This window comes from Grampus griseus, assembly GCF_964374135.1.
Source record: "Grampus griseus genome assembly, chromosome: 7".
NCBI classification, from domain to species: Eukaryota; Metazoa; Chordata; class Mammalia; order Artiodactyla; family Delphinidae; genus Grampus; species Grampus griseus.
In genome coordinates this window covers 43,783,271-43,804,618 of record NC_139001.1, presented here as the reverse complement: position 1 = coordinate 43,804,618, position 21,348 = coordinate 43,783,271, and the positions used below count along the sequence as shown (strand labels likewise).

Below are 21,348 nucleotides of genomic sequence, written 5' to 3'. Positions count from 1 at the left end.
GTACTCCCTAAGGCATATGTCAAAACCCACAGATACTCCCTGATATGCGATGAGAAGGGGCTTTTCCTTTGTGATATTCTCTCCAGAAACCTTTTAACCACAGGCTAGTCATCAAAAAAAAAAAGAAAAAACAGAACAACAACAACAAAAAACAGACACAAGCCCAGATTAGAGGCTATTCTGCAGGCTACTTGGCCAGTGTTCCTCCAAACTGCCAAGGTCATGAAAAATAAGGAAAGACTGATAAACTGTCACAGACCAGAAGAAACTAAGAAGACATGACAAAGAAATGCCATGTGGTATCCTGGATTGGATTTTGGAACAGAAAATTGATGGAAAAACTGGTGAAATCCAAAAAGTATAAAGTTAATACTAATATAGCAATGTTCTTAATTTTGACAAATGTAACATGATAACTGTATTTCTTTGCTAGGGCTATCACAACAAAGTACCACAAACTACGCTTAGGCTTAAACAGAAAGTTATTGTCTCAGTTCTGGAGGCTAGAAGTCTGAGATCAAGGTGTCAGCAGGACCACACTCTCTCTGAAGGCGCTAGGGGAGGGTTCTGTTTCAGGCCTCTCTCCTAGCTTCTGATAATTCCTTGACTTGTTGCAGCATAACTGCAATATTCACACGGCATTCTCCATGTATATATGTCTCCAAATTTTCCCTTTATATAAGGATAAATTATATTGAATTACCCCAGTAATTCCTACTTCAGTACGACCTCATCTTAACTAATTACATCTGCAATGAGCTGACTGGCTGTAGGGAGAAACCATCTACCATGGGTCCTGAGGCTTCCCTGCACTTTACTGCTGTGTATTTCATGGATCCAAGGGCCTGAATGCTCTTCACCTGGGTCATTTTTCAGGACTGTATTTGCTGCGAGAAACTTTGAAGAAAATGTAAAGTCTCCCTCCGAGACAGAGAGCAGGCTTGCTTACAGTGTGTTACAAACCGGCAGGTTCCCCATTCAGTACTGCTGTCCTGTAGTGCAACCCACTGCATATGAATGCATTCATTTGGGCCTTCTGTCACCCCTGTGGGAGCAAGGGAACCAATACAAACCTGAAGCTCAATGCTGCTAATTGGGTAACTAATAATGATGTCCTTTGTCTCTAACTCAAGGGTTGCATATCTTTTGCCAGCATCCATGGAATAGTAACAAGCTAACTACTAACTTGTTATTGGGGTAAAATCCTATCCCAGACCCAACGTTGTCTAGCCAGACCGAAAGCCCTTCACTTGCCCCATTCCGATCATAGCCCTCACCCTCCCTTCAAAAGTAACAACTGTCTTGGTTTTTATGATAAACACAAAGTGTACATCCATAAACATCATCTATCCATTTTTTTTAAATGGATATATCTTTCAAGTCTTTTAAAATCTAAAGGTTCTGCCTCCATTCCTTTCTTTTCTTCACAATTCGTTGAAAAAAACCAGGCCTTTTAACCTATAGAGTTTCCTAGTACGGATTTTGCCGATTGCACACTCATCCTACCCACTTATTTTTAACAGCTGTTCATTCTTAGATATCAATTTAATCAGTCCCCTACTGATTAGCACTGGGTAATTTACAATTTTTGCTATTACAATGGATGCAGGAATATCTTTAAGCATCGACTTTCCAGCACTTAGGTGAAGTATTTTTGCAGGACATTTACAGAGGGTCAGACTTTGAGCAAAGAATATTACATAATCGTCTGTTAAAAGCCACTAGAGGGACTACCCTGGCAGTTCAGTGGTTAAGATGCCACACTTCCACTCCAAGGGGTGCGGGTTCCATCCCTGGTGTGGAACTAGGATCCCTCATGCCACCCAGCATGGCCAAAAAAAAAGCCACTAGAATGGTAAAATTAATGAACAAAGGATCTTTTTTCCCCCACCTGAAAAGTTCATGGCCTTCTTAAAACCTGAAAACAACTATTGGTGCATTAATCAAAAACATTCACGCAGGGCTTCCCTGGTGGCGCAGTGGTTGGGAGTCCGCCTGCCGATGCGGGGGGCACGGGTTCGTGCCCCGGTCTGGGAGGACCCCACGTGCCACGGAGCGGCTGGGCCCGTGAGCCATGGTCGCTGGGCCTGCGCGTCCGGAGCCTGTGCTCTGCGGCGGGAGAGGCCGCAGCAGTGAGAGGCCCGCGTACCGCAAAAAAAAAAAAAAAAAAAAAAAATTCACGCAAAAGAGCAGAAGGGAAAAAGATGAAGTCTGCAGTATTAGTGTCATTTATGTATGTTAATTAATTCTGCAGAAAAAAATCTCTTTTCCAAAAATATCATGAACATTTAGTTAAAACCTAGAAAAGGCTTCTATGAAGAGAAATTTCTCATATTAGGAAAGATTACAGAGACTAGAGTCAGAAATGAACTTCTCATACAACCCAAATTTGGAGGTGGGGGGGTGGGACAGAAGGGGTAAGGAGAACATCCATTCAATGCATATATGTGAAGGAAACTTGCTAAAATGCATGGACACCATCAACACACAGCCCTGTGCTGAATTGAATGCATGAAGTCTGCCAAAATAATATCCCTGAGACAAAAATAACTTAGAGGACTTCCCTGGTGGTGCAGTGGTTAAGAATCCACCTGCCAATGCAGGGGACACGGGTTCGAGCCCTGATCCGGGAAGATTCCACATGCCACAGAGCAACTAAGCCCATGCGCCACAACTACTGAGCCTGCCCTCTAGACTCCATGAGCCACAACTACTGAGCCCGCGAGCCACAACTACTGAAGCCCGCATGCTCTAGGGCCCGTGCTCTGCAACAGAAGCCACCGCAATGAGAAGCCCATGCACTACAACAAAGAGTAGCCCCCACTCACCGCAACTAGAGAAAGCCCGCACACAGCAACGAAGACCCAACGCAGCCAAAAATAAATAAATTTTAAAAATAAATAAAATAACTTAGAACATCCACTCTGCTGGAATATGGAACTATTCTGGCAAAATCCATAGTAGCAATATTTCCTAAAGTGTGCAAAGAGATGTTTATTGCATCTATGTTGAAGGAGAAAATGGCCCATGGTTAAATAAGCTTGGGAAAAACTTAAACCAATATAAAGTTTAATTCCTATAAGACTTTTCAGTCTTTAATAGGCAAATACGCAATGTAAACTTTTAAAATACAATGAGCAGCATAGTTCTCACTTGATTAAAGAACTTTTTATTTTTCATGGAACAGCTATCTCTTGGGACTTGTATTTTTCAGGTTACATTTTGGAAAACACAGTCAGAGACTTCACAAACATTGAGAGAAATAAGCCTTTCCTCTGAGGAAAATCAAGTGCGTGACACATAGCAGGTATCCAAAAAATGTTTAATAAGCTGAATGAATAATCCTTCATTCTACTAATGCAGTCCTGCTGTAACACAAGCCTAAAATAAGCTTCACACTGTGGATACCCAAATCCCAATCTCAAGCACATACCTTTCACTATATGTGACATTCACTGCCACTGAACTAAGTAACAACTGAAAGACATACCCAGGGAAATATCCTAACTTTTGCAGAATATGATTTATTTTGACATGTCATCCATTTCCAGCCAATATTAAAGAATGCCATTAAATTTAAATTATTATAACACAAATATGACACCAAAGCACAATATAAGTACGATTCATAGGATCAAAAACCATTTAATAAATGCTGATTACTCAAGCTTCACTCAATCCTTCCTGATTTCAAACTGGGTCAGTAAATTCGTCCATATGGAAATGGTTTATAGAGAATCTCTCAAACTGTCCTCAGCTGTGCTCTAGCTCCCACATTCTGTGATATCAGCTACTTCCCATCTTCAATTATTACCTCTAAACAGCTGGCTCAAACCTGCATCTATACCTTTATTTTCCAGAAGCCCAGGCCCTTATTCCAAATGCCTGCTACAATTACAGGAGTACCTACGTGGCACCCCAAACTCAACTTGTTAAAAACCAAATTTACCAAGAAATTTCTCTCCAACAAATCTGTCTCTCCTCCTCTGTTCCCTACATCAGGTAAAGGTATCACCATTTTCTCAGTCAACCAAGCACAAAATGTTGGTGTTGATTCCTAACTGTTCTCCTCACGTCTCTGCCAACAACTTGAAGTAGTTACCAAATACCAGAGAAACTAGTTCTAAAATGATTCTATCCATTACTTTCTACTCTCATTGCCCTAGCCATATGGCATTATTATAATTTTCCTTTTCGGCAGATTTCCAGAATTTTTGCCAGACGGTTTATCCTTCACACCGCGTTCAGAGAAATTTTGCTAAAGCCCAATTCTAATCTTGTTAATCCCATTCAAAAATGTTCCATGACTCGCCATTAATTTCAAAAACATCCAACTTTTCTTGACATGGCCTTCAAGTCTCTCCACATCTGATCCCAGGTAAACTCTCCAGACCCACCATTGCACAGCACTCCTTACAATGGAGACTCAGAAAGCCGAGTGTAGCCTCCATTCTCCTATCTCACAGCTCTTGCCACAGGAATAAACATATTGCATAATACAAAGAAAACAGATTTTGGAGTCAGATGGACTCAAACATTAGTTTTGCCACTCACTACTACTATACACCCTCAGACAAGCTAGTCTCAGAGCCTCAACTACTGTGTTTACAAAATGGAGATAAAAGAATCACATTTAGCGTTACTATATGAACTCTCACTACTTCCCATCTCTACCTATTGAAACCCTAATCATGCTTCAAGGCCCAGATCAAATAAATGACTGTGCTCCAGTAAGCTTTCACTGGTTACAAAGTCGACATCAGTCAAGTTCTTTGCATATACAAAGCAAGCACTTAATGTATGTCTGTTCAAAAGGCATAGATTATAAATTGGTTGATATTGATTCTAGATCATCTGCACATACAGAATATGAATATGATTGCTGTCATGAAATGACATGTGCAGTTTCAGTTCATGCAGTCCAACCAGTATACCTTCATACTGAAAAGAACTACTTTCTGATGGAAAAAAGTCTTCTCCATGTCCAGGTCAAAATTATATGGAAAAAATGAGCTTCTGCATATTAAATTAAACGCTGTGTAAGAGTTTTAAACATTATGGAAAAAGAAAAAAAATTTTTCTATGAATATTTTTGTTGTAAAAATATGTCATGTAAAAATATGTCATGTAAAAATATGTCAGCCTATGACATATAAAATCAGCCTATGAATATAAAGGAGACTTCATTAATAGGTCCTACTAGCTTGCATTAGCTTGACAAACTATCTGCAGAAATGCAGAACTTTTGCCTCCTTTCCAGGTTCAGGTCCATCTAATATCTTTGAAGGGTCACAAGGAATGTCACACTACTATCACAAGTCAGTCCTATCCATTTCTCATAACGCTGCCTACAGTTCTGCCATCAATGGCATATTTCCATCACTCCGCTATGAAGTAAAAAAGTCTCTTGCTCTATCAGCTCTCTTAGAAGGGTCACAGGAGGAATTCTTGGGGTACAACTTCTCAATCTCTGAAGCACATGTAAAAGCCAACATTGGGAGCTAGAACCATTCAGTCTTCAGGCCCTGATGAGAGTCCAGTTTACCTTCCTTTCTTCAATGTGGTTTATGCCCCAGGTCACACAGCCCCATGGAATCTGGACTGTCATGTCTTTCTATTCCACTTGTGCGCATATCTAAATATGAATCTAAATATGAACAATAACATTGTTCTAAGTTCTTTTTCCAGGAAATTCCTCAGCTCCCATGTATATCAGCTGACTAAAATAAATAAGGGTAAGATATTCCAGTTTTCATATGCCCATCTCTGTGTAGGCTGAACTGAGAAACACTATGCAATAGTTACTTAGTGTTCACTCTGCCACAGGATGTAGAGTGCAGTAGGTAGTCTATGGAGCCAGATAACCTGGATTCAAATCCCACCTCCTGTTTACCAGATGTGTGACACTGGGGCATACTACTTAGCCTCTCTGTCCCTTAAATTCTGATCCATTAAATAGGGATAAGACCATAACCCCCTTACCCAAACCCCTTGGGTCCAGATGCATTTCAGAATTCAGAAAATTTTCTAGATTTTGGAAAGGTAACACAGTACATATTACAAAGTATATAAAACATCCTAAGTGGAGGCTGGTTCAGTACACTGTAACCAAATGCTTTACTACTTCTGCACCAAACCATGAGTATTAAACACTAGTTAGGATATGGACAAAAAGAGTTTCACAAGTATGTTCAGATCATATTTTGCCATCAAATGCATTTACCACAAACTAACCCCAAACCAAACACAAACTTATGATTTTGAGGTTTCAGAATTGCAGATAAAGGACCTGTAGTATCTGCTCTGTAAGACTATGAGAATCAACTGAGCTAATACTTAGAATAGCACCTGGCATAATACCATAAGTGCTGTATCTGAGTGACTTGTCCTTTTTACATGCAAGGTACTTGTCAGGCTGCATGAGAGTGTCTTTTTTTTTGACTATACAACTCTTTTATTGAAAGCACTTAACAGAAACACTGTTGAGAAACGCTAAACCAAGAAATTTCTGAATTATCGTACAATAACATGATTCTATAATGATATCCAGGCCATTGTTCTAATCCTTTAGGGACCACATTCACATCTCGGTATCAGACTTTAAGTCTACTGTCTCAGAAATTTGCCCAGGGAGTAAGAGATGCAGGTAAATGCTTACAAATTTTTAGTATTGTAGACTTGAATTCTAAAATATATAAGAAGAGACACAGAGAGACTTATGCTGTTACTGACATTATTACCATTTATGGGTAAAATACAATTTTTCTGACCATAGGAATGAAAAATTTTAGACTTTACGTTAATATTTTGCTCTGACTTTACTGAAGTTTTGAAATAAAAGTAAGTTGTTTGGCAAACTTACGGTTACCAGGGGGTACGGGGGGGAGGGATAGATTGGGAGATTGGGATTGACACATATACACCACTATATATAAACTAGATAAGTAATAAGGACCTACTGCATAGATGAGGGTGTCTTAGTCCGTTCAGGCTGCTATAACAAAAATACCACAGACTGGGTAACTTATACAACATTTAATTCTGGAGGCTGGGAAGTCAAGATCAAGACGTCTGCAGAGGGCTTCCCTGACGGCACAGTGGTTGAGAGTCCGCCTGCCGATGCAGGGACACAGGTTCGTGCCCCAGTCCGGGAAGATCCCACATACCGCGGAGCGGCTGGGCCCATAAGCCATGGCCGCTGAGCCTGCGCATCCGGAGCCTGTGCTCCGCAATGGGAGAGGCCACAACAGTGAGAGGCCCGCGTACCGCAAAAAAAAAAAAAGAAAAGAAAAGAAAAGAAAAGAAAAAAACACGTCTGCAGATTCAGTGTCTGGTTAAGTCCAATTTCCCAGTTCATAGATGGCTGTCTACTCGCTGCATCCTCCCTCAGAAGGCAGAAAAGGTGAGGGATTTCTCTGGTGTCTCTTTTATAAAGGCACTGATCCCACTCATGAGAGCTCTGCCTTCCTGACCCAATCACCTCTTAAAGGCCCCACCTCCAAATATCAACACACTGGCAATTAGATTTCAACATATGAATTTCAGGGGGACACATTCAATCTGTAGCAAAGATACAGAAAAATGAATAAAAATCATTTCTTCCTTGCAGTGTGATCAACTAATACCATCTAAGCTTTGGAATGGTACTACTAGTACAATAGTAGCTAACATGTATAAGATGATTATTATATGCCAAGCACTATGCTAGATTTTTTAATGAATTATTTATTATTCATAAGCACTCTAAGATGGATACTATTATCCCCATTTTTTATATATCAAAAAAGGAGGCTGAAAGAGACCAAGTAATCTGCCCAAGATTAAGTAGCGGACCCATTATTTAAACCCAGGCATTCTGACTTGAAGATCCATCCTCTTATCCATAACCTATGCCACCTCCAACAAGTTGTATGAGTCAAGTTTTGACACTATAAAATTGGAAACCAAAGTGTACCAAGATCAATGAAATCTGCCAGTATTTCTCTACTTCCCTAAGAACATTTTAAATTGCACATTACAATCTAATAATGCCAGCAAAACAAAGTCCAAACTTACCAAATGCTGCAGTATGATATTAGTCCTTTTGGATGAATTAAACCTGAAACAAATGTAGAATACAATGAACACAGTAATGTGGGTAGTCATGTTTCACTGTATAAATACTACATTCCCTTTTGTTTGCTTTAGCTTCTTTGAAAAGTTATTAAAACAAAAAGTATTTTTTAAAAAAGTTTAATTCTCATGCATTGTGGTAGGAACACAGAATGGTACAGCCACTTTGAAAGAAAATCTGGCAGTTTCTTACAAAACTAAACATACGCTTCTACCATATGACCCAGCAACTGCACTCCTTGGTATTTACCCAAAGTAGTTGAAAACTTATGTCCACCTACACATGAATGTTTATGGTAGCTTTATTCATAATAGCCCAAATGTGGAAGTAACCAAGAGGTCCTTCAATAGCTGAATGGATAAACAAACTGTGGTACATCTATACAATGAAATATTACTCAGCAATAAAAAGAAACAAGCTATCTTTCCACAAAAAAAAAAAAAAAAAAAAGAGGAACCTTAAATGCACACTGCTAAGCAAAAGCAGTCAATCTGAAAAGGCTATATACTGTATGATTCCAACCACAGAACATTGTGAAAACTATGGAGACAGGAAAAAGATCAGTGGATATCACAGGTTTAGGGGAGGGAGGAAGAAAGGAAAGAACAAGTGGAGCACGTGGGATGTTTAGGGCAGTAAAACTAATCTGTACGGTTGTAATCGCAGAGACTTGTCATTATACATTGGTCAAAATTTTCTGCTAATTTTCTCTGTAAACCTAAAACTGCTTTTTTTAAAAAAGTTAAGGGCTTCCCTGGTGGCGCAGTGGTTAAGAATCCGCCTGCCAATGCAGGGGACATGGGTTCAAGCCCTGGTCCGGGAAGATCTCACATGCCACAGAGCAACTAAGCCCGTGTGCCACAAATACTGAGCCTGCACTCTAGAACCCGTGAGCCACAACTACTGAAGCCTGTGCACCTAGAGCCTGTGCTCCACAACAAGAGAAGCCACCGCAATGAGAAGCCTGCACACCACAACGAACAGTAGCCCCCACTCGCCGCAACTAGAGAAAGCCCACGCACAGCAACGAAGACCCAACGCAGCCAAAAATAAAATAAATAATTTAAAAAAATAAAAATAAAAGAAGTTAAAGAAAACTGCTAGTTTAAAAAAAGTTTGATAAGGATGCAATAGGTATTCTCAGACATTGCTGTGAGACATATAAATCGGTAATGCCTTTCCAGTAGGCACACTGGAAATACGGACCCACAATCTTTAAAATGATCATACCCTTAGACCTAGTAATTTCACAGGCATTTGTATTAAGGAAACTTCAGACACGATCAAAGTTTGATTTACAAAGATGTCTGCAACAATTATTTACATAAGGAAAAAACTGGAAACAAAGTATCTAACAATTTAGTAATATTTTTAAAACTGTCATCTATACAAAACCATTACATAGCCAAAAATATATATGTATTTAAAAATATTTAAATAATAGTTATGACATAGAAAAACAGTCATGACAGAAGTTACGAAAAGAAAACTGGCTACAAAACAAATACAATACAACTCTAAGTCTGTTATTTTAAAAGTGTTTGCTAGGCTAGGAATACAAAGCTTAAGATACCACTTAGCAAAAGTGATCGATAATAACAGAAGTATGGTGGAGGGTGGGGGAAGCTGGGAAGGGGCATGAGGAAACATGGAGTGTTGGAAGTTGTCTCTATCATGATGGTTACAGGACTGTTCACATATATAAAAGTTCACTTTAAACTTCAAAATATAGTACATTTAAGTACTTCGTGTATTGATACTTTCTAATTAAAGTAAAAGTAAAGCAACATGGGGGAGGGTAGTGACTGGAGAGGGCATAAAGAGGGCTTCTAGATGCTGGTACTATCTTGTTTCTTGATCCAGGTGCCACTGAAATGAGTATGTTCATGAAAATCCATCAAATTGTATCTTTAAGCTTTGGGTCTTTAAAAAAGTTCCCCAAAAGTCATTGTTCTTGCCTTTGAGGAACTCAAAGTTTAGTGAGAGAGATGCATATAAAAATACCATAATTAGGAAGATACAGGCATCTCCTGCTTTTCAAAAGTTCGCTTTACAAGGCTTCCCTGGTGGCGCAGTGGTTGAGAGTCCGCCTGCCGATACAGGGGACGTGGGTTCGTGCCCCGGTCCAGGAAGATCCCACATGCCGCGGAGCGGCTGGGCCCATGAGCCATGGCCACTGGGCCTGCGCGTCCAGAGCCTGTGCTCCGCAGCGGGAGAGGGCGCAACAGTGAAAGGCCCACATACAGAAGAAAAAAAAAAGTTCGCTTTACACCACTTTGCTTTTTCCAAAGACCTACATCAGCACCTGTTTTCACTAATCCAAAGAAATCCAAAGAGGATTATCACTTTTATGAAAAAAGGTGAAGAGCAAAAAGAGCGTTCAGTGTTTGTTTTGAAGCGAGATGTTACAGAGGCAGCATGCACCCCGAGCAGTGAGAATGGCACCACTGAGCTCCTTCCGCAGTAACTGCACTCTGCATCTCAGCACCAAGTGACCAAAGACTTGAACTGTGGGAGCCTCTGTGCTTTATCTCAATTTGTTTTGTACATCCATTAGCAAGATGTGTCATAAGATAACTGCTTTTCACTTTACACCTTTTCAGCTTATGCGAGGTTTCACAGAAATGCTCTACTTTCAGATAACAGGGGAAACCTGTACTGGGATACAAGAAGTTAGATTTAAGATATCTGGAGAGAGGTCAAAGCTGAGATCAGTAGTAGCAGCAGCAGCCTGACAGGAGCTGTACATATGCAAAGACACAGATACTATCTGATGGACCTGATAAACTGCCAACTTATTAATTCTATTAATTTTTCAAGGATACCTTGAGATTATTTGAAGGACAAAAGTTTAGCTGAGACATTAGGAAAAAGGGCAATATGACCAGTGTTACCACTTGTAACCACATTCTAGTTGACTGAATTCATAAAAATATTTGTAATCTAACTTACTTTTCAGAATTTGTATTACTTTCATTTTCTATTACATTCAAATTGAATACTACTACAAAAAAAGAGGAAAATCACTAATTTAAGTCAGTCACACTTCACATTCCTGGACTAGCGTATTTTGAATTTGCGTTACCACAAGTAAAATATTCTTATCCTAAGCCAGTAATTCCACAACTAGTCTGCACAGTAGAATCACTTGGGACTACTGTAAACATTCCAAAGCCCCAGTCACATCCAAGACCAATTATCAAACTCTGGAGATGGGACACAGACATAGATATTTTGTTTGAAGCTCCCCAAAAGATTCCAAAGTTCAGACAAGTTGTCATTAAAATCAATACTTTATAAAAATTAACCTGGAGGGCTTCCCTGGTGGTCCAGTGGTTAAGACTTCGCCTTCCAAAGCAGCGGGTGTGGGTTCAATTTCTGGTCAGGGAGCTAAGATCCCACATGCTTCTCGGCCAAAAAACCAAAACATAAAACAGAAGCAATATTGTAACAAATTCAATAAAGACTTTAAAAATGATCCACTTCAAAAAGAAAAAGTTAACCTGAAGTGACAGATTCTTATTTAGGGGTATTTTTAAAATAGAGATTTCATATAGACTTTTAAAATCTGCACTATACTTACCCTAAAGCACCACTTCTAAAATTTTTTTCAACTTAACTCAAAAAACTTCCTAAAAGAAAAATTAAGTATCAAAAAATTTAAGCACTAATTTCTTTAGATCCAGAATAACTTTGAATTCCTTAATGGCCAATACCCAAATGCCAGTTCAAGGCTAATGAGGATGCTGCCAGATTGGCAGGTTTCATGTAACAGTTTAAGTACTACCTGCAGCATAAAGAATAAATAAAGAGAAACACAAGGCCTGGCTTCAAGTCCCAGTTTTATATATGAGATAGAATTTTATTTCACTCAGAAAAGTTAATGTAAACCTACCAAACGCAAGTTTGAACCACTGTGTATGGCATTTACAGGTCAAAAAAAACCTCTGGACCAGTTACTATAAAGCAAAATAGAAAACAAACCTAAGTACAACTAAGTTCCCTGCCAGATTCTATACAATCATATTCCTTCTATATGTTCCGATTTATGCTCAGCTATTATTTAAAATCTGGTATTAACTTTTATATCTCAGAAATGTATTTGCATGTTCAGAGTCTCTAAGTAATTCTGAATTTATGGTCTCTTTCCTTCCTTTTGACTCCCAAAGTGCCATCTGGTGGAAGGGAAGAGACATGCACATTACAGCTACTACTAATTTACTAATTCACTTTATCAGGCTTATTTCCTTCAGGTGATGGTCAACTTGGCTGCTTGCAGCAGTTGTTCTGAAAGTGTGGTTCCTGGACCTACACAATCAGTTTACCTGGGAACCTGTCAGAAATGCAAATGCTTTGCCCCATTCCACACCTACTGAATCAGACACTGTGGGGTAAGGCTCATAAATCTATTTTTAACAAACCCTCCAGGTGATCCTCATACTTGCTAAAAACGACTGTCTTAGAAGGATGAGAACCTTACCGTTTAGAAGATTTCTGATTATCCAATAAAGCACACATGGGCTTACAAAATTAACTTTTCATGAAACTGTTTCAGATGAGGATATAATAAAAATAGTACTTAATGAAGATTATTACAGCAGAACTAGGCATGGTAGAATGTGAATAGAACAGAAAATCAAGTCCAAGGCCAAGTAACTCAGGCATGAACTGATGAACACCAGCTGTGGAAACAAGGCAATGATTTACTGAGTTATTAAGAAGTAAAAATTCAATGGAAAAGAAAAAGAATTATGCCAAAAACGACTACAAGATTTCATGCCAGGGGAGCTAGGAGAAATAGGTACTGAAAAGCTTGGGAAGGAAACTAGCTGGTTTGTAGGATGAAATATGAATTCCATTTTGAATTTGAGGTTGTAATGACCTAAGTAGAAATATTCAACAGTGAGTAGAGAAGAAAGACTGGAGTTTGAAAGAAAAGTTAGAACTAAAGACATTTCAGGAAGTCACATGTATAGACAATCACTGAGGCCTAAGAACCTTTAAGCTCTCTATGAGGAATAAGTGAGAAAGCTACAGTTGAAAACTATGGCCTGAAGGCTGCTTGAGCCTACAAATGTGTTTGGTTAGCAGTGTTTTAAAATGACAGACACTTTAAAATCAAGAGATTTCACTTAAAAACGCAGCTTTCCAGCTTTTCCAGACAAACTGGTAGTTCTGGAAACCCTGGGTCTACACTCTACAACGACACACAGGCTGAAAAGCTGCCTTTAGAGAGAGCGTTCTCTATTGCTCACTAGCTCCCCACTAATCCCCACTGCTGCCACCTAGCCAGCACCATTCCTTCTGGGCATCTGCATTTGGGTTTGTGACTGTTCGACTAAAAAATAATAAAAATAACAGAGAATCAAATATTGAGCCTTCAGAAACAACTACACAGAAGTAAAAGAAAGAGAAGACAGGCAGCCCAAGAAGCAAACCAAAACAATATAGTTCAGCACAACACAGAGGAGATGAAGAAGGGAATAAACACTATTAACAGCTTAAAGATCAGTCTCTTTGAAGAGGCTCCCTGAGCCCCTCTTCCTTTCTAAACCTGGCTCTCTTTTCCTTTAAGACACTTAACAGACTTGATAACTAGGTATTACTTTTGTTTAAATATTTGTTTCTCATCTGATCTCCTCGAACTTCAATGACCTGAAGTTAAAAACAATAAGAACAAGTAGTCCAGGGACTTCCCTGGCAGTCCAGTGGTTAAGAATTCGCCTTCCAATGCAGGGGGTGTGGGTTCGACCCTTGGGATCCCTGGTGGGGGAGCTAAGATCCCACATGCCTCACAGCCAAAAAATCAAAACATAAAACAGAAGCAATATTGTAACAAATTCAATAAAGACTTTAAAAATGGTCTACATCAAAAAAATCTTTTTTAAAAAAAAAAAAGAACAAGTAGTCCAGGTTGGCTACAGGATAACAGATGTGCCTAGAACACTATCTCCCAGGAGCTATAACAGGACAGTAAGTATTGTTGAATTCATGAACTAAACTGGGGCCTAATCTTTGAAACCCAGGCTGGGAACTTTTTATTTAATTCCATAGGTAGGAGAACACCTCTAAGAGCTTTTGAGCAGAGGAATGGAAGGCACTGAAGTAAACTTCAGCAAGATTAATCTGGCAGTCATGTGCAGAACCTATTCAAATTGGGAAGAGATAAGTCCATTAATCAAGTTTCTGCAAAAAGAACAAGTGATAAATGAGAGGAATGTTCAAATTCAAATCAGCAGGAAGAGATAAGGATTGGGAGTGTGGGAGAACTTAGATAACTTTAGGAATCTAGAAGAATAGATAATGCTATGAAGTTGAAAGTGCAGAGGAGGAATAAGGGTTGCACTTATGTGCAAATGTATATTTGAGGTGCAAAAGAGACATTCAGGTGGTTGTGACTAGTACTAGAGCTCAGGATAAATCAAGGTTAGACATACAAATTTGAGAGCTATCTTCAGAGAGAGGTACTTTACTGGGGAACTACAACAATAAGAAAAAATTCCAAGGGCTGTATTGGCACTAGGGCAAGATAAGTAGTGGGGAGTGGTAGTAGGAAAGCAAGACAGTGACAGAAAAGCCAAGGGAAGCCAGGGTTCAAGGACTGCCCAACAATGTCAACCACAGCACAGGGGCCCTAGTTCCTCTCAGAAAACTGTGGCACCCTGTTCCTTAGTACATTTGTAATTAGGCTGTCAAGACTGGATGATACTGGCCTCAGGTCTCTGCTTTGCCAGGGTAATACCCACTCCAGGGCTGGCCCTGGAAAAGGCAGCTCCGATCAAAGCCCCCAAACCAGTCCAGGACTCACCTAATCAGTCTGCACCTTGCAACTGCGCGTGCAACAAAGCCAATCTGAACTCTGGGAATGACAGATTCTTTCCCAAGTCAGTTAATTTTGTTAACTTTGTTAACAAAGTTAACATGTCTTCCCAATTTGTTTCTCAATTAACGCGGTATTTGCTCACAGCTTCAAAAAAGCATCAGCACTGATTATATGTACCGATTTTCTTTATATCTGCCAAGTTCCTCTGTGAGCTGGTTAGAGGCACAGAGACAACTAATTTCAAGGTATTAAAAAAAAAAAAAACGAAGAAGGAAAGCAACTCTTCGATTTTTCTTCAAATACTGAATAACCAAGTGCATGGATACAAGGTTAAAACAACTAGACACATTGCCCTAAAACTGAAAGTATTCTTAAATCAAAAAACCACTCCCATCCCTTTGCCCTAAAGAAAAATCCAAGACTAAAACCCCCCAGGAATTTCAGCTGTGAGGCAATTAGCCGGTTCTCCCTTCAAGCAGCCTGAGCTGAAACCTGGTAATGCACGGGGGCAGGCGGTAGGCCTCAAGACTGCTCCAGCCTAACTTCCTACAGTGATTGATACCAGATTGCCTCAGCTGAGCTCAAGCTGCATTGAGTAGCACTTTCAAAAGTTAAACACGTTTGCACGCATACTCCCCCAAGCCAAGCTGTGCGGCCGCAACACTCGCCTCAAAGTTCCAGACAGCTGCACTAACGCTGGAACTACGCGACACAGCTGAACAACAATCACACCACAAGCACAGATAACAACTGGCAAAGCACGAGCGTTTGTTAGCAGCACAAAACATGCCACAAAATTCCCCCAAGGTGAAACCCTGCGTGTCCCCCAAACTTACTCAACTTTGAAAAAGGAAAGAAACGGGGGTCAAGTCTGCATTAAGGGCCAGAGAGGCAGAAAACGAAGGTGATGCTGCAAAGAAGGTGCTAGAAGGAGTGACACCGAGACCCAGAAGAGGGCTGAGGGTGGTCCAGGCGGGTCGGGACTCGGGTCTGAGAGCTGCGCCTCCAAGGGCGACTCGAAACGTCAAGGCCAGCCAGTCCCCACCGCCCTGACCTTTTCCACCCGGGCGAGCGCAGCCGATGAACCTGCCCTAGACCGCTTGCTCACTCACCTCGACATGAGGCTCCACATCTCCCGCAGCCCCATCGCCAAAACACTCGAGCCTAAAACAACCCCGACCTGGCAGCCCGCTCGCTTGGCTCTTCACGCCACACGTCAGACCCGCCCACCGCCGCCCGGCGCCGCCGGACACAGACTGCAAGTCCTCCAGAGGGCTAGAGAGGCCTAGGGCACGACTTTACCGCGGCGCGTCGCTGAGGGGCGGGGCGAGAGCCACCTACTGAGGAAATGGTTGCGGGAGATGGGAGGTGGGAAGGGGCGTGGCCTGGGGAGGGGCGGGGCCGGGGTGCAGGCGGTGGGCGAGGCGGGGCAGGGCTGAAGGAGAGGTCAGAGAGCAGAGGCGGGCTGAACCGGAGGGAAGAGTTTGCTCGCTTGGGGCTCTCCTGGGAAAAACTCAAGTGACCTAGACAGCTTAGTTTGACTAGCAGAGACTGACAGGAAATACTTTTCTGGAATCTTAAGATTTTTTTAAAACTGAAAATGTAAACTTGGGACTTCCCTGGCGGTCCAGTGGTTAAGACTCCGCTCTTCCACTGCAAGGGGCAGGGGTTGCATCCCTGGTTGAGGAACTAAGATCCCGCATGCCCTACGGTGCGGCCAAACAACATTTAAAAAGTAAACTTAGTATTCTTTTTTTTTTTTGGCTGTGGTGTGCGGCTTTCGGGATCTTAGTTCCCCAACCAGGGATCGAACCACTGGACCGCCAGGGAAGTCCCTAAGATTAGTATTCTATTCTGAGAATCAAGCAGATGAAATACACGTGATAAGAGGAGGACATTTACTGTAATTTATTCCTAGCCTAACATAGCAGAATTTCTTTCATATTAGTATTGAGATATTTCCGGTTTTTTGGAAAAGTTATAGTTCCCCAATCTTCCTTAATGACAGACAAGAATTGTCTCCTTAAGAGGTGATATATATGTCTTCAACTAAACTAAAAATTACTGTTATCAGCAAAAGCATAAAATTGCATCTAGAAAGTAGCCTACTCTTTAATGAAACTAAAATTTAACTCAACCACTAGTATCAACTATTATGTAGATACAGAAGAATGTTCCTCTGCGTCCAGATACACCCAGATGTCCAGCAGCAAACATTTCATCACCACTGAACCACTGACACATTTATCAGGAAGGAGGAATTCAGGGAAGAATTTCAGAGAGAGGGAATTTAAAGGAGTTAGCCTTAGCAAGTTAACATCTGAGAATATACTGTCAAGCCTTTGGTCAAAAATTACCTTTCTACCTAGTCAAATATAATTATCCAAATACCCATTGAACAGAGGGCAAACTGGCATCACAGAAAGAACTCCTGACCTACAATTCAGTTTTTAACCTGCTGTGGGAAATTGTTTTTTGACATCACCCTCATTCAGTGTGCACAAAAAATGAACAATCATCAGCATGGTTTACTGGAAAGACCAAGGGCTTTCCTGCAAGCCCAAGATTCAAATCTTCCCTGTGCCCCTAGCTTCATGTGTGTGTAACCTGTGTCTCACAAGGCCCCATGCTTAGACGGAATCTGCCTTTGGTTTAATGCTCTGCTTGTAATAAATTTTGAACAAGGGACTCTGCATTTTCATTTTGCACTAAGCCCCACAAGTTATGTCGGTCCTGACCTGCCTTTAGCACACTCATTTAGTGTGCTAGTTTAGTGAATAGTTTAGTGAATTTGGGCAAATTATGTAACCCAGGACCTTTCTCAAAAATGTTTGTATTATTTTGGACTAAGGATTCTAGTTGCAGACAATCCATAGAATGGGAAACAAATCTGCAAATGATATATTTGATAAGGAGCCAGTATCTACAATATGTAAAGAACTATTACAACTCAATAATAAAAAACGGCAAATAGCCCTATTTTTTAGATGGACGATGGATTGAAAAGACAGTTCTCCTGGGACTTCCCTGGTGGCACATTGGGTAAGAATCTGCCTGCCAATGCTGGGGCACGTGTTCAATCCCTGGTCTGGGGAGATCCCACATGCTGCAGAGCAACTAAGCCCCTGCACCACAACTACTGAAGCCCGTGCGCCTAGAGCCTGTGCTCCGCAGCAAGAGAAGCCACCGCAACGAGAAGCCCGTGCACCGCAACGAAGAGTAGCCCCCACTCGCCACAACTAGAGAAAGCCCACGTGCAGCAACAAAGACGCAACACAGCCAAAAATAAATAAATAAATTTATGAAAAAAAAATGACAGTTCTCCAAAGAAGATGTACAAATGATCAATAATCATATGACAAGGTGCTCAACATGCTTGGCCATCAGGGAAGTGCAAATCAAGACCAAGATAAGATATGACTTCGCACCTACTAGGATGGCTATCAAAAAGACAGAGAATAACAGGTGTTGGTGGAGAATTTGGAATCCTGAATACACTGCTGGTAGGAATGTAAAATGCTATGGCCATTTCAGAAAAAAAGTCTGACAGTCCCTCAAATGGTTAAACATAGAGTTACTATGAGACCTAGCAATTCCTCTCCTGGATATACACCCAAGAGAAATGAAGACATAATCCACACAAATCTTTATAGAAGCATTATTCATAATCACTAAAAAGTTGGCCCATATGTCTAACTGGTGGATTTTTTTAAGTGATATAGCCACACAATAAAATATTATTTGACAATAAAAAGAAATGAACTGCTGATACAAGCTACCACATGGATGAACTTTGAAAACCCTGCAAAGTGAAAAGAAGCTAGCCACAATCAACCATATTTTGTATGATTCCATTAATATGAGAGTCTAGAATAAGCAAATGTATAGAGACAGTTTTGTGCTGTCAGTCTTTTTAATTTTATCCTGCTGGTGTGTGTATAGTATTATCTCATTGTGGTTTTCATTTACATTTCCCTTGTATCTAATGATATTGAGCACTTTTTCGTATACTTATTATCTTCTTTTGTAAAGTGGCTGTTCAAATCTCTTGCTCATTTTTAAATTGGGTCATCTTTTTATTAAGGTTTGATGCAATAATTATCAATTGCTGTTACAAATTACCCCAAGTTTAGCAGCTTAAAACAACAAACATTTCTTATCTCTCTGATTCTGAGACTCAGGAATCAGAGAGAGGCTTAGCTTGGTGGTTCTGGCTTAGAGTCTTTGCTGAGGTTGCAGTCAAGGTGTTGGCTGGGACCATGGTCATCTGAATGCTCAACTGGGGCAGAAGGACCCAGTTCCAAACTCACTGACAAGCTTGTTGGCAGCCTTCAGTCCCTCGCCATAGGGGCTTCTCCATAGGGCTGCTCACAATATAGCAGCTGGCTTCTTCCAGAGTAAGTGATCCAAAAGAGAGAACCACCAAGATGGAAGCCACCATATCTCTTATAACTTAATCTTGGAAGTGATGTACCATCACTACTGCCTTATTCTATAGGTCACACATACTACCCCAGTACAGTGTGGGAGGGGACTACACCCACCAGGGTGTGAATACTAGGAGGCAAGGATCATTGAGGGCAGTTCGGAGGCTGGCTACCACTCTTTTTTTTTTTTTTTGGCTGCATTGGGTCTTTGTTGCTGCACACGGGCTTTCTCTAGTTGAGGCAAGCGGGGGCTACTCTTCGTTGTGGTGTGCAGGTTTATTGCGGTGGCTTCTCTTTTTGTGGAGCACGGGCTCTAGGGTAAGCGGGCTCAGTAGTTGTAGCTCGTGGGCTCTAGAGTGCAGGCTCAGAAGTTGTGGTGTGTGGGCTTTGTTGCTCCACAGCATGTGGGATCTTCCCAGACCAGGGATTGAACCTGTGTCCCCTGCATTGGCACACGGATTCTCAACCACTGTGCCACCAGGGAAGTCCCTGGCTACCACTCTTGAATAGTTTTTTCTTCTCTCATTGCCAATCAGTCATCGAGGCATACCAATTATTTCTTTGAAACATCTCTCAGATTTGCCCACTCCTCTTAACACCCCGCTGCTACCATTCTAGTACCCACATGTAATTCATTCCAGATCTAGCCTCTCTCTCTCTTCTCTCTCACATCCTTCAATTCACTCTGTATTTTACTGATAACAAATCTTCCTAGGATGCCACTTTTGACTTTTTATTTAGCTGCTAAAAACTCTCACAGTTGTCTATAGCTATATTGTTCAACATCAGACACAAGTGACTATCGAGCACTTCAAATGTGTCTAGTACAACTGAGGAACTGAATTATTTTTAATTTAAATTTAACAACTGAACCAGTACTTTTAAAAAAATTTTCTTTTAAATATTGATTACATATGAGCCACATCTGGGTGCTCTTTCTTTTCATTGCCTTCTTTCTTTGGTCACATGGAATCTCACACAGACTTGTGGAATGTCTGCTTCTCTCTTGGTGCTTTATATAGTCACTGAAGGCCTATTATGATCCAGGTGCTATGTTAGGTGTTGGGCCCTGCAGCCTTGGAGGTTACATGGTGCTATGGAAGCACATAGCAGGACCACCTGTCATCGTCTAGGAATCAGAGAAGGCTACTCAGAAGAACTGACTGTTCTAGATATAGGAAAACTCTGCACAGATGAAACAAAACATGACTCCAGCATTCTGATAGTGGCAAGGAGTGACAGGATGGTATCAGATCACAAAGGGTCTATGAAGCTACCTTACGGGTATTTAAGCAGAAACATGACAAAATCAGATTTTAATTCTATCAGTATCACTTTGAAACGTGGCCAGTTTGTCTGGCTCCCCACATCCTTTCCTATATCTTTTCTACACCTTCCTACTAACTTGACTTTTAAGAGGTTTTGACTTGCCTTGGTTTGTTTGAGCCCAACTCTACTTCGTGACAGCATCTCACAATATCGCTTTTAAATCATTATTTATTTACTTATTCATTTTGCTTTTGTCAAACTTACTAACTGGCCCATCTGTTTCTCATTTTCTGAACTCAGCATAACAATCTGATTAGCCTGGTTTAACTTTTTTGAGCTATAAATGGGTCACCTTGGATCATGAGGTCTTGGGGTTTAACCATCTATTTGGATACTGGGGATGTTTATGAGTTCCAAGATTAGGTGGGTTTGGCAGGCAATGATGGGTTCTTTCTCAGATCATCAACCAGTATCCATGCCCAGTGTACTGATTCAAAGAACAGTTGATAAAGATAGGAGCATTAATAAAATAGGAAATTTCAAAAACAAAGATGGTTTCTGTTAGAAAAAAATGTGTATGTGTATGCATAGAAACATTCTAAAAGAATATATACCCCAAATGTTAGCAGCAGTTATCCTTGGCTGGTGGTGGAAATAGGGGGAGACTCATTACTTCTCTATTATTATTTATATTTTCTATTGTTTCTCTTGAGAGT

General features: G+C 40.7%; 1 protein-coding gene across 4 annotated transcripts in view; it reads right to left on the bottom strand.

The window, feature by feature from the left end:
* The window catches only part of HIBCH (3-hydroxyisobutyryl-CoA hydrolase), an 88,961-nt gene extending 72,722 nt beyond the window's left edge, over positions 1 to 16,239 (bottom strand). For 3 of the 4 annotated variants that reach the window (XM_082657921.1, XM_082657923.1, XM_082657924.1), the window contains exons 1-2: positions 16,049 to 16,239; positions 8,056 to 8,098 (exon numbers count right to left, since the gene is read on the bottom strand). In XM_082657921.1, the coding sequence (XP_082514047.1) occupies positions 8,056 to 8,098; positions 16,049 to 16,083 (78 nt within the window). In that variant the 5' untranslated portion in view covers positions 16,084 to 16,239. Of the gene's footprint in view, positions 1 to 8,055; positions 8,099 to 11,421; positions 11,519 to 16,048 lie in introns of those variants that run through there. The other variant, XM_082657922.1, reaches the window with a different exon arrangement.
* Between the last annotated feature and the right edge of the window lie 5,109 nt (positions 16,240 to 21,348).